Source organism: Pavona decussata, unplaced genomic scaffold, assembly GCF_977016875.1.
Source record: "Pavona decussata unplaced genomic scaffold, jaPavDecu1.1 SCAFFOLD_137, whole genome shotgun sequence".
Classification (NCBI taxonomy): domain Eukaryota; kingdom Metazoa; phylum Cnidaria; class Anthozoa; order Scleractinia; family Agariciidae; genus Pavona; species Pavona decussata.
Window position 1 is genome coordinate 1056928 of NW_028145550.1, and position 14473 is coordinate 1071400.

General features: G+C 36.5%; 1 protein-coding gene across 6 annotated transcripts; it reads right to left on the minus strand.

Moving 5' to 3' along the window:
* Positions 1–1808: 1808 nt before the first annotated feature.
* Positions 1809–9577, minus strand: LOC146467214 (uncharacterized). Of its 6 annotated transcripts, none has more exons than XM_085126323.1 (5): positions 9417–9577; positions 3226–3312; positions 2749–2934; positions 1952–1974; positions 1809–1911 (listed from the first exon to the last, which is right to left on the minus strand). In XM_085126323.1, the coding sequence occupies exons 2-5, from the start codon at positions 3302–3304 to the stop codon at positions 1861–1863; spliced, it is 339 nt and encodes a 112-aa protein (XP_084982449.1). In that variant the 5' UTR covers positions 3305–3312; positions 9417–9577; the 3' UTR covers positions 1809–1860. The 6 variants fall into 6 exon arrangements, with proteins under 6 accessions (XP_084982449.1, XP_084982452.1, XP_084982451.1 ...); XM_085126326.1 differs by lacking the exon at positions 9417–9577 and adding an exon at positions 8662–9357; XM_085126325.1 differs by lacking the exon at positions 9417–9577 and adding an exon at positions 6784–7034.
* Between the last annotated feature and the right edge of the window lie 4896 nt (positions 9578–14473).

Below are 14473 nucleotides of genomic sequence, written 5' to 3' on the forward strand. Positions count from 1 at the left end.
GGATGTGGCAGTATTTTTTCTTAAAGTCTTTGCATGAACATTCGTTAAAAAGCGCATGTAAAACTAAAGTGTGATTTAATTTTCACCAAAACAAAGCTTACGCAGAACATTTATTCGCTTGTTTGTGCGAATTTTTTAAAGATCGTTGTTTAGTTTATTTATACTGTACTGCTTGCTATGCAATATTACAGTTTGTTTTTTTTATTTATTACTCCAATGATATATTTAAAGTCTGTTCAGATATAGAGCTGAGAGTTACTTCTCCGGTATTTTAACCTTTTCGTTTTCGCTATTCAAGGCAATAAAGTTATTTCAACGTCTCTTAAGAAATGTGTCTTGTTTAATAGCAAGTATTTATTAGTAGCGTGTTTTAATTGACCATTTCTATCAACTAAAGCTGTCAATTGTTTTTGTTAAATAGAAGACGTTTAAAAATTGTTCCATGGGCTTTTTTCCTAGAGTTTGTATGCAAACGTATGCTTTGGATTCGGGTCACTGCCTGCTTGCATAATTAGTGGCTAACGGACCGTTAACTAAGAGAGGTTACCCAAAAGTTTTAGTCTCCGATCTGATAGCCAAAAGCGCGTTTACCCCTAATTACGTAAGTAAAGGTGGACAGTCGTCCACATCAAACATTATCAACTTTATTATGATATACATATTGTGAAATCTGTGTGTGCATTAAGTTTGTGCGCGCCCTTTTTAACATGCACAATTTAGCAGCAAGAAATCAATGAAACGAAAAATAATGTTTTCTATTGTCTAAGCAATTCCATAAACATCTCCTTCAAAAACCTGTCAAACACATTCTATCTTTTTTTATAATGATAAAATCACATGACCCCCTTCTACCCCGATAATGCATTTATTCTATTTTTAGATTATAATGTTTTCGTTTCCAGTAGCGTAACCTCCATCCGTTCCATCCGACGATGCAACTATTCTATTTCTAATTTATGATGTCATCGTTTCCAATAGTGTAATCTTCATCCTATGACGTCATCGCCGTTAATTTATTCCACCCTCAAGTTAATGAGATTCCCCCTGAAAAAAACGGCCCAAAACATCCCTACATCCCTACCATACTACTTAGGTGCTCCATCGGTGAACTTTGAACATTCAGTTGGAAGATTTGAAGGCCGGTGGCTCGAGCTTAGATTGCTCTTAAAATGCAAATACTTTATTACTCGCAGTATCGATTCCCACGAGTTCTGTAAGCGGGTAAAGACAGCGAAATGGTAGGGGAAAACCTACAATCTTCTCAATTTGGTTTCAAAGTCCCAAGTTTTTCAACTTGCTACGTCGGGAAATTCAAGATAGTGAGAGTATTGGTTTGTTTGGCAAAAGACTTAAAAAATTCCTTCTTACTTAGTCACATAAACTCTTTAAATAGCTACATACTCGTTTTCTTCTTGTTTGTCTTCCCTTAAAAAAAACAACAACATAAAAACAAAAACAAACCACATAATCTATCTACATATTCAGTACCGAAACTCACATTGTTTATTCTATATTTCTAGGAATGGGGTGGAATAAAGTATTGTTGTTGTTGTCCATAAGCCCCCTGGCTTCTATATCGGATTCCTTTCCAGAGCCTTTTTGTTTTCAAAACATCTAACAATTATTTATTTACTGTTAATGTATGTATTACACTAATTGTATGTATTACACTTTATGTATGCTTGTTCTTTTTTATGGTTTATGGGAAATAAAATTGAACCAAATTGAGCAATCGAGACAATAGACAACGACTGGAGTAATAGCATTCCGCTAACTGCATCATGTGATTAAAAGAGAAAACAACTTCATCCATCACCTCGTGTTTAATGAAAATTATTTGCAACCATTACATTGTGTTTACTAAAATGTTCTTGCTGAGATTGACACGCAAGGGCTCCTTTTTTCATCATTACGTGCCACTTTTCACTTCCAACTACTTTTACGACCCACGGCGCCATGGCCACCTAGCTTGCGCTGTTGAAAAACGACAAAAGAAAACTTGATATTTTAGAATTCCATCCGTAAAGCGACTAAGTAAGCATTAGGGAACTTAAGCACAGACGAATTTGAGCCACGAACGGCAACCGGAAATTGAGTTTTTCCCTTTTGAAGCGTTTTCATGTCATTGCGTTTGTTTCGTCAAGCCACAGTCATCAACAAGAGCTTTTCCGTTCGTGATAAGGAGCAAAACCACGCCAATAAAGGAGACATTTGACTTCCGGTTGCTGTTCGTGGCTCACGAACGTCTGTGCTTAAGCTCCCTATTTAACTGCATGTCGGGACTTGCGAAGTCGACAGGAACCTTGCCAGCCACGGAAGTCACTTCGCTGCAACTCGATAAAACTCAGGTGTGACTCTTCCTTTGTCATATACTTTAGCAAAATCAAACAAATTTAATAGAAGGTCGGTTAATCAAACGGCTCATCTGTGCCAGACAAAAATGACAATGCTACATTACGGCTTCAATGCTTACATGAATGTTTTACATTGACCGAGGAGGAATAGCCCACTTTGAAAAAGAGTGAAAGCCTGGGTCGAGAATTGCTGCCCAAGCAATTGTGGGACGGTTGGCTATTATCGTCGCATTCAGCGTTCCCCCAAATAATTCCACAATCAATTGGGGAGTTACTCTTCATGCACCTAGGCCATCACTCAATTTCAAAGTGGGCTATTGTTTACCGAACTCTGGGATACAAATAGTCGACCACAATTATGTTTGAATCCATAATGGTTTGTTACTGTATTCACCTCCTTTTTTTCCACAGCATATCTTGCCACCTGAGCAATTGTCGTCGTAGTGGGAGAGGTGGGTTTTGTAAACCTTTTGGCCTGCACAACTGTTGAAACAGCATCCTACCGCACTCCCACGAGGGCTCTCAATATTCATGCATGCAGTATTACCTCCACAATTGCCATCATACTGTACGCCTCTAGCTGTAAACAAGAGACATATGTATTGCTGTATGTATCATCTCAAAGTGGAAGTTTCTGACGCCCTCTTCTGCGACACTGTTCAGCACCTTACGTATAATTCAATCATATTAATCCCTATATGTACTCCAATTATTTCTAATTTTTTTTGTCATATCCATGTACAGAAGAAGATCGAATGGGTGAAACGTATACATTAGACAGTGATTCAAATCTTTGCGACTAGCCCCTCCGCCTCTGGTTTGTAATATAAAACAAACACCTACAAATCAGGCCAGCGTTAAAAAGACATACCTTTCAACGGCGATACTTTCCTGGCAACAGTCAGGTTAACAAGCAGACAAGCCAACAGAATAGCCAGTTTGAAACCCATTTTGAACTCTGAAAAAACGAATTAATACCATTTTTTTTATATAATCCTTCATCAAGCCAAAGTACAGCATGTTACTTCTACAATCAAGCACAACAGGGTTAGAAGAAAATTAAAATTCAGGATGTCATTGTACGCACGCGACAGTAACGCGGTACGCGAGAACGTAAAATATATGATCACCGACCCCCAGCCCCGTACAATGTTGAGAACGTTTAAGTAAATGCCTCATGGTACTTTAACATTGTATGAGGGAGGGTGTGGGGGAGTAAAATGCGGTGTAAACAGATAACAAGGTTTCTTTAGTTAAGTCACATTAAATAAGCAATTCTTGATGCTTTAAATGTCTGATACCGATGTTTTATTACTTTTCTTGCATCATGCTCAGTACTGTCAAATGGCATAAAAATAGTAACTACATCACATGATAACTTTTGGCGTCTTCTGTATTCGGGAGACACATTGCCGACTCCTCGCACTGGGAAATTATTCTTAATGCCCTAAGCCCTAATTAATGTAAATCCCTACAAAAGTAACAATTCTATAACTTAATTCGGAAAACTAAACAATCACCAACTCTATTTGCTGAATAACCCTAACAGGGAAGACCTCAAGCTACATTCGTTCCTACCAAAACGCTACTGCAGTTGCTTTGACAAATTTAGAACCCAGAAAGGCTCTAGGGTGAGGGTTAATTTAACCTTTATTGCGTTGTTCGTCGCTAGAAGTTGTTCTTTCTTTCGCTTTCGTCGGTTGCAATGTTCACATTTCTTAAGAGAACTTCTATAAAGCGTGAAAAGTTAGGAACACATTTAAGTTTAAAGATTGGCTCTGAGCTTATTTAGAAATGAAATGTACTTTTAGCATTTTTCCAGAGATGTATTGGAATTACAAACACGACTTTGTGATCCTCCTGGCTTTAAGAGGAACTCACTCACTACGTTTGCTTTTCTGTTTCGTCTTCACTAAGCTCAACAGATGTAATATTCTTCCTGGATCTCTACCGTGCCTTTAGTGAATCGCTTTGCCTTAAAACAGTTCTTCGACTTACTCTTTCTGTGAACGCGGATTTGACTTACAGTTCTCAAGTCACATTAGCATGTAAGAAATTTTAAGCTATAAGCTAATGGAACCTTATTAATAAGAAAAAAATCGATTGTTATATTGCCATAGAAACAACATTTCGCTTTCGATGCTCCAAAAACAAAAGTAGAACCAATTTCTTTTTTTATGGATGTAGTGAAATTCCACTAATACACATTTTTGTTTGCGATTTAAACTCCCCCTAACAGGTTTAAATTGAAATTACTTAAGCAAATAAATATTCAATGATAACTATTACTTCCCAAACACCTGCTCTTCTTTTTTCCAATCCGATTTAAGCAACCTATCATATCTACACATTTTATTGGTAGATGTAACTAGAAAATGAGAATTTTTTCATTTGTGCGTTATTATTCTGTCGTAAACACAGAGTTTTATCATTTTTTCCCTTTTTAAAAATGAGATTATCGAAGTAGTCAAATGTTTTGTTTTGGGTAATTTTATTTTCTGTGCTTTTATATGTTTGGTGGAGAGGGCTTGGATTTTAGATTTTTCACTTAATTTACTCTCTACTCTTTTCCCTCTCTTGATTATTGTCATTGTGTGCTGCGGCGTAGGCTTCCATAAATCCCGAGTAATACAATTTTGAGGTTGCAAGTTACCCGAGGTTTTGATTGATATGTTATGATATGTTTGATTGATTGATATTGATATGTATCTCGACTGCAAGCAGAACAAAAGAGTACTAAAGCAAAAAAACTCATTTGTTCAATTGAAATGACAATATTTGATCGATAAAGTGTCAATTTTTCTAGATAAAGATCCACGGCTACCGATGTTAAAAGCACAATTCTGACGAAACAAAACCACATGCTGAATATGTATTTATTGCATCATACAATATTCGAAGAAAGCAGCTGGCATTTGTAAGAATAAGTGCTCATTGCAAAGAACTCTGAGAAAGATCTTTTTGAGCTTCAAGGTATTTGGCAGAATGGCGTCCTTTAGAAAAACCAACATGAGTTGATTTTAGGCGAGACACGGAAAAACTTACAGCCCTCCATGAACAGGCCTCCCTTCTAAAAAATTCAATGAAAGGCTAAACAACTGTCCTGTCGACTTCCAGTGAAGCAATTTTTAAAGGTAGTTTTACATTTTTTCACATCCTTTCATTTGCGTGATGGCTCGAGTGCATGGAATATTTATTACTATTATTATGTAATTGTTTTGCTGTTTATGCCTGATCACGGTATTGTAATTTTCTTCTTCTGTGTACTTGAAGGACAGATTCGTTCCACCTATTAAACTGGCAAGTTATTCGAATTGTACTGAGCTACAAGTTTCAAGCCTAAATTACGGCTGTTCAATGCAGCCGAAATATAGGTCTTAAAGAAAACACTTGTTGTCTTCAATTGTGATTACTATATAATTCGCGCGGCTAAGCTCAATTTATTAACCTCGCTACGCTCGGGCCTTTTGATGATTGATCATCGTCCATTTTGGTTTAAAGGAAACTTTACTGGAAAGCTTCTGGTATTCGAACGCTATAACAAAAGTTACTCACTACTTTTGCTTTGCTGTTCTCTCTTCACAAAGTTTAACAGATGTCGTATTCACCCTGGATCTCTATCGTTCATATGCTATTTGGCTTCGCTTCAAAGTGGTTCTTCAATTCACTTTTTCTCTGAACCCGGGCTTGACTAATAGGGTCAGTGGTTTTTAGTAATATTAGCATGTTATAAATTTTAGTGCAAATAATTTCTGCATTTTTGGAGCTTAAGATACATTGTCCACTCATTGTACTGGCAAATTATTCCTATTTGTACTTAGCCACAGACGGTTCGATTAGTTTTAGTGAAGAACCCGTCCTTGCTACAAGAAACAAGTCTACTTGATTTCGTAAACTAAAGATTATCGTCAATTCTATCAAGACCTCGAGGTAACTGAATTCTCTCCTATAATCCCCAAACATACGTGCACCTGTATTAGTGATTAATACATTAATGGCCTCACACTTACGCCTCACACGATTCCATCCACAAACTCGAAAGTGAGAACCATAACAGACAGGATAAGAGCAAAACAATACACAGTATCTTCCATTTGAATGATCTAACACTGTGACAGGAAACAAGCTAATTTAACATATCTTATGTTGTTGCCCTCTAAAACCTTTCTTATCGTTTGCTATTTTCTTTTACAATCTTCACACTTTGAAAGGAACTTTGCTTAAAGACTGAAACGTCAGCAGCACATTTTTAGTTCAAAGATTTTCTTTGGGTGTACTTACAAAGTAAATAAATATATGTATAAGTGGTCAACGTTAAAGCCAGAGAAGTGTTGCAATAAGTGGTACGATTTCATAATCCATTGGTGTTCGAGAAAAACTCTCACGAAAAGCTTGTCATATCCGTAAAGTTATAACAAAAGTTACTTACTACTTTGCTTTGCTCAGTGTTCTCTCTTCACGAAATTCAACAGACGTGGTATTCTCCCTAGAACTTTATCGTCCCTCAAGTTGTGTGGCTTCGCCTCAAAGTGGTTCTTCGACTAACACTTTCACTGAATCTGGGCTTTGACTAATATGCTGGTTGTTAAAGTCATATTAGCATGAGATAAATTTCAGGTTATCAACTCATGGAATCTTAATTAGTAAGAACATGTAAGAATCGATTGGGATATTGGCCTAGAAATAACATTTCACGTGGAATGCTAAATAATCAAAAGAACTGAACCAGTTTCTCTTTCATGGACGCAGGAGAATTCCTCTAATAGATTTTTTTGTTTGCCAATTAAACTTTTCCCCCCAAAAGCTTTGAATTGAAATCTATTGCGAAGATAAGTTTTCAATGATGACACTTACTCCCTAAACACTTTCTACATGCCCATGTGATCTAAAGGATCTATCATATTAACACATTTTATTATCAAATGTCGTTTGAAAATGAGAATTTTATCATTTGAGAATGATGATCCCGGCTTTCTTAAAGAGCGAGTATTGCCAGTTAATTGGGGTGTCGGTAAAAGTCTTCATAGAAGAAGAAAAACGACTTACATACAGGGAAAACTTTCTCATTTGTTGAATATCATTTGTCGACTGAGAGTCAAGTTGTCAAGATAAAGATCTGCAGCTGGCTGCTAATCTTACAAAACTGACTGAAAGTTTCTGAATAAACAACATCACTTGCTGAATATGTATGTATTGCATCATACAACTGATATTTCGTCCATACAATAAAAGCTGAAGAATAATGGTATTGGTGAGGAGAACTGAGTTGTCATCGAAGAGAATTGAAAACGATCTTATAAAAGTTAGGTTTTTTTCTTAGAAGAAAAGAGCCACCTCCACATGATTTGTAAGAGACAGGACGAGTTACAGCCCTCCACGAATACAACTTCCTTCTATAAATTCAATAAAAGGCTCAACGATTTTCCTGCTGAAATCCAGTGAGGCATTTTCAAAGACATTATTAAAATTCTTTTCACGTCCTCTGATCGCGTGATTGCTCGAGCGCATGGTATATTTATATTGCTATTATTATATAATTGTTTTGCTTTTTATGTCTGATCACGGCATTGTCTTATTACTTGTTATACATCACGGTCAGGGCTATAAAATGGTAAAAATAGGAAACACAATACAATGAAACTGTTAGCATCCTCTGTACTTAAAAGACAGATTCGGTGCACTTATTGCACCGGCAAGTTATTCCAATTGTACTGAGCGCTAAAGATGCGCCAATCGTTGCTACAAGTTTCAAGTCTAACCGAATTCGAAAAGTAAAGAAGCGATAACTCTATCTACTTTCTCAACCAAAAAGGAGAGATCTCTATACGTAACTTATTTCACAAAAAAATTATCAAGTCTAGCTTCATTCTTAATTAATAAATGGCCTCACACTTAACGATTCCATCCACAAACTCAAAACTAAGAACCATGCTGTCCAGTAGCATAACAGAATTGGCATCACATTAAACCACGGCAGAGTAGCTTTCATTTGAATGACCTAACATAGGAAAGCCAAAGTGAGGGGCTAATTTACCGTGTCTTATATTGTTACTCGCTAAGAATTTGTTTTTCAGTTTTGCCAGTTACAATCTTCACACCTCTGTAGAAACTTTCCCTAAAGATGGACTGAATTGCTAAAAACACTTTGCAGTTCATATTATGGCTTTGCTTGTATTTGGAAAGAGAATCTATGGTTAAAGTTAATCGAGAGGTTTGTTGCAATTGAATACGATGATTTCATCGTCTATTTTGGCTTAAAAAAACGGAATGCTTTCGGTATTTGAACGCTGTAACAAAAGTTACTCACTACTTTTGCTTTGCTGTTCTCTCTTCACCAAGTTCAACAGATTTCGTATTGTCCCTGGATCTGTATAGTCCCTATACTGTGTGGTTTCGCCTCAAAGTGGTTCTTTAACTCACACTTTCTCTGAACCCGGGCTTGGCTAATATGGTCAGTGGTTTTTAGTCACATTAGCATGTTATAAATTTTAGTGCAAATAATTTCTGCGTTTGGAAGCTTAAGATACATTGTCTACTTATTATACTGGCAAATTATTCCTATTTGTACTGAGCCCCAGACGGCTCTGTTTAATAAAGAACCCGTCCTTGCTACAAGAAACAAGTCAACTTAAATTCGTAAACTAAAGATTAGCGTCAATTCTATCTAATTTCTTACCCTAAAAGAGAAGACCTCAGACCTGTACATTCTCTCCCATAATCCCCAAACATAAATGCACCGGTATTCGTGATTAATACATTAATGGCCTCACACCTACGCCTCACACGATTCCATCCACAAACTCAAATCTTGTTTAATCGTTTGCTATTGTCTTTTACAATCTTTACACTTTGAAACGAACTTTGTTTAAAGACTGAAACATCAGCAGCACATTTTTAGTTCAAAGATTCGCTTTGGGTGTGTTTAGAAATGAAATATATGGCCAACGTTTAAGCCAGAGATATGTTGCAATAAGTGGTACCATTTCATCATCCATTGGTGTTCAAGAAAAACTCTCACGAAAAGCTTTTCATATCCGTAAAGTTATAAGAAAAGTTACTTACTACTTTTTGTTTGCTGCTCTCTCTTCACGAAATTCAACAGATGTAGTATTCTTCCTAGATCTTTATCGTCCCTCAATTTGTTTTGCTTCGCCTCAAAGCGGTTCTTCGACTAACTCTTTCGCTGAATCTGGGCTCTACCAATATGCTGGTTGTTAAAGTCATATTAGCATGAGATAAATTTCAGGTTATCAGCTCATGGAACTTTAATTAGTAAGAACATGTAAGAATCGATTGGGATATTGGCCTAGAGATAACATTTCGCGTGGAATGCTAAATAATCAAAAGAACTGAACCAGTTTCTCTTTCATGGACGCAGGAGAATTCCTCTAATAGATTTTTTTGTTTGCCAGTTAAACTTTTTCCCCCAAAAGCTTTGAATTGAAATTTATTGAGAAAATAAGTTTTCAATGATGACACTTACTTCTGCATCATAAACACTTTCTACATGCCCATGTAAAAAAAGTTAGATTTTTTCTTTAGAAGAAAAGAGTCACCTCCACATGATTAATAAGAGACAGAACGAGTTACAGCCCTCCACGAATACATCTTCCTACTATAAATTTAATATAAGGCTGAACGATTGTCCTGGTGAAATCCAGTGAGGCATTTTTTAAAGACAGCCGGAAATCCGAGACAGCATGGCCGCCGAGCAGGCGCAGTGACGCTCACTACAGTCTTAGATTACAAAGGCGAAATTAAAGCCATAATATAACAAATTAAACAGTGAGATTTTGAGTTACCTTGATTTATTCTCCGTTTTTTTATCCTATAAAAGCTGTAGTCGAGGGTCCAAAAATCTTAAAACGAAGTTTTGAGAAGTTGCGTTGTTTATATCTTTGCAGTGGTTAAACCGGTTCCCAAGTCCAATCTTTTTTAGGGCAAAAATGCTTGAAATCCGCCATATGTGTTCTCTATTACCTAGCAGAGTTCGCCAGTATGCGGCAAGGTCCACAGAAGTATGGAGGTTTTGGTGTCTCTCCAAAAGTCTGCTTGCTTTGTTTGCACTTCTAACTTCAAATCAGGCGCAAAATGGAAGGCAATTCACGATATTTAATCTTCGTTAAGTCTAGCGCCATAACCGCCTGAAATCGCTGAAGAAATCGATGATTTGTACTCCTTTTCAAGACGAAACATCGCCCGCCATCTTCGAATTATAAAGCTTATATGACCTACTTAGTGTTATGGGAATATACCGCTGTCTAGCACAGATTGTAGCTTCGGATTTTCTCCTTTCTTTCCAGCAATCGGTTGTTTGTGACTGTCGCGTGACAACAGGCGTGACAGGCACATTTAGGAATTGCGCGATTCTTCACTTGTGGAAAACTGACAGTCAGCGCATGTAGTGCGGGATCGCATCCTATTTCTCTTCCCTTACGAATTTCGCAGGAAAAGAGGGAAAATGAGATTCAAAGCATGAAATTAAACTCTAAAGTAGACATTTTAACCTTAAAGGCATTTCCATTCAGTTTTCCACAAGTGAAGGGTTGCAATACTCGTTTCCAAACTTGTTTCGTTCACAATTGCATATCACAGTCTTACGTTGTAGTGCCGATGTTGTAGGAATATTGTAATTTTTTTAATTTACTAATACCTGCCAAGATTAGCTAATGCAATACGCGTGTTGTGTAAATTATTTATACATATTTGTTGAAAATAACAATAAAAGTGTAAGTGTGTTGGAAGACAACTTTCTAGTGTGTTACAATTTTGAAGTTACAAGTGACCCTGACTACCTTAAAGGTGGTAAATATGTATCTAGACTGAAAGCAGACAAAAGGACTTCGAAATCACTTTTTCAATGAACGAGTAGCAAACATTTCTCATTTGTTGAATTGAAATGGCATTATTTGGTCGATAAAGTGTCTGAATAAACAACATCGCTGAATATGTATTTATTACATCATACAACAAAATATATTCGTTCCTGCACTATGTCAAGTTGATGCTACACATGGACACTCAGTTAAACAGGAACAATATTATTTAATTAGACAGGTCCTAAGTGTACATCAATCTTTGCGTTCGACCCCGACTTCTGTTGAACTAACCATGAGGTCCGGGAAACTACTCACGCACATGCGCAATACATGAATAAACAAAACATGATCAAAAACTAGTCTCTCATGACACACTACAAACTGAAGAAAATTAATGGCATCCGTGAGCAAAACTGGTTGCGATTGCTAATAACATTAAAAAAGGTCTTATAAAAGTTACGTGGTATTTTCGACAAATCATATTCTTAAAAAAAAACAATCTGCACTTGATTTGTCAAACAAAGGACTTGGCGTATTACAGCCATCTAGTAGTATGCCTTCTTTCTCAAAATTCAAGGAAAGTCTGAAGGATTGTCCCATTTGTCTCCCCCAGGGAGGCGTTTTATAAACTCACTGTTACTATTCGTTTACGTCCATTTGACGTCCCTAAAAGGGAGGACCTCTTGGTACATTCCCTCCAAACAAACCAACCTTTTTTTCTTAATTAAAGGGGCAGTGTCAACTATTTTTGTGTCACTTTGAATAGCCAAAATACATATTTAAATCGACGGAATCATCAAAATAATGTTTCAGTTTTGTTAACAATTACCCTACTAGTGCACAGAAACTAGTATTAATTATGTTTGGCTGCAGATGGCTTGGATCTAAATGGAATGCAACTTGAAAAAATTGGCCAATTTTTTTCAAGTTCTTCGCGTGTGTTCTAGAGAAAACACAAAACCTGATTATAGTTTGTTTTTCTCGGAGAAATCGCTTTATATTTTCTTCGCAGTGCTCTAACAGCAATCTCACGTTATGGAAAGGTTCTTTGTCAAAATTTGAGCGGTTTGACCAAAATACAACAAAATCGCCTCGTGACAGTGCCCCTTTAACAAATGGCCTCCGTCCACAAACTCAAAAGGTAGAATCACCCTGTCAGTCAGGAACACATTTTAAATCAAAGATTTGTTCAGAAATGAAATGTGTGGATAACATTTTAATCAGCGATGTGTTGTAATTAGTAGCACGATTTCATCACCCATTTTTATTTAACAGAACCTTTTCTGGAAAGCTTTCGCATTAGTAAAGTTTTAAGAAAACCTATTCACTACTTTTTCTGTTTTTTTTTTTTTTGGTTTGCCTGTCAGCGGCTAAAATTGTTAGTTTCTTGGTTCTGTTGAGTTAAAATCCTGTCACAGAGAATTCAAAATAATATTCAAAATAATTTCATTGACGATCATGGAAAGTCCACTTTATCCAACTCTTTTGAAGACGGTGGGTCGTGCGCTCATCCGGGTAACCAATGTAAGGTTGATCCCTGGTTGTTGTCTTTACCCAGTTTTACATTCCTCTCAGGTGACTTTGACAGCTACGCAAAAAACTTTTCAGCGATAGCTCTTAAAAGAACTATTGAAGGCCTGTAAATAAAAAAATAAAAAAAAAAGAAAAGAAAAGAAGAGAAACCAAAGAAAAGGAATGAAATCTCCTTTCGCAAGAGTGAAGGTTGCAGTTTCGAAATCTGAAACAGGCATGCGTGTGGCAGTGTTGTCAAAAACCAGCGATTCTCGGTTTGTTGCGATGGAATATGGAAGTCATCTTGTAACGGACATGGAGTTTATTTCTCTTCGGTGCCGCTGTTGGTGTTCTGGCGCTAATAAGTCCATTTGTTGGGAATTTATTGGCCTTCACACGGTGATGGTTCGCGGCGGAGTACACAGTACTTCGTGTGAAAATAAGTTGACAAAATGACGTTTAAACCACGAGGACATACCAAGGGACAGTGAAGAAAAGGTAAGAAGTCTTTGCTTCATATTATTTTCAGTTTTTCACAAATTATCTCAATCAGATTATCTGCATATTCCACGTGCAAATGCTCCGAAATTTGGCTCCAAGCTATGATCGTGCAGGACAACTTAGAAAATCATTGAGTAAATTTCAAAGTACTCCAGATATTTACTTATCTACAGCCTCGTGAATAACCATGTTTCACATTTTAAAATCCCAGATAGAAATCTTATTAGAAAAAAGATTCTTATTAAGTTTCTTATTAAGGTCTTATCGGTTTCTTTATTAAGAATCTTACAAGATCTTGTAAGTTTCTTACAAAATCTTGTAAGATTTTTGATCTTATAACTTCTTAGCCAGGATCTTATTATAACTTTAAAAACTTGAAGTTCCAATAAAAGGGCAAGCCCCTCCTTTATTTCACACCTTCGCGGGCGTGAGATGGAAATTTAGACGCTGCCCAGTCGTGACAAGTTGTTGACTCAAGCGTCCTCTGAAAAATATGCCTCAAAATTTTATAATGTCACCACAGCAATAAAAGAAATCAATTTCTAATTTGTTTAACAAGGGTTATTCTGAAAACGAAGTTAAGTTTATCGGTAAAAGCCGAAGAAAAAAGCACATGTTGTTTGTGAGTTGTTTACAATCTGATGGTTGATTGACAACTGAAGGTGAGAATGGCCTGGCCAGACCCCTTTTATACCGGAACTTCCTGTGTAACCAATATCTTTTAAAAGATCTTACAAGAATCTTAAAAAGAACTTGGTTAACAACTTGTAAAATCTTGTAAGATCTTATCAAAAATGTTTTAAAATTCTTACAGGATCTTTTTAGATTTTTGATAAGATCTTACAAGATTTTACAAGTTCTCGACCAACATGTAAAGACTGTACAAGAGCTTGGTCTGGTTTTTTGCAATATTATCTTTATACCTTGATGTTTTCTCAAAAAGCTCCAAAAATCTAACATGAATCAGCTGAATCTTGAAAAGATCACTGGAAAACTTTGTTTCATGTAAGTCTACCCTTCCCAAGGAAGAACAGTACAGTAAGGAAGAGAAGTAACCTAGAACAATATGATTTATTCATTCGTGTACTTTATTGTCACATAATTTACACCCCTATGAGATATCAGCCACTAATTTAGCAATGTGGCAACTGGAACTTTGAAATGTGGTACGAAAAGGGAGTTATACATAAAAGCTGCTTAATATTACACCTAGAGATATCACACAGGTTACCTGACAATTGCTTGTGTGGAAAAATAGTTTCCTTGTGGTAATAATGTCTTAAGTTA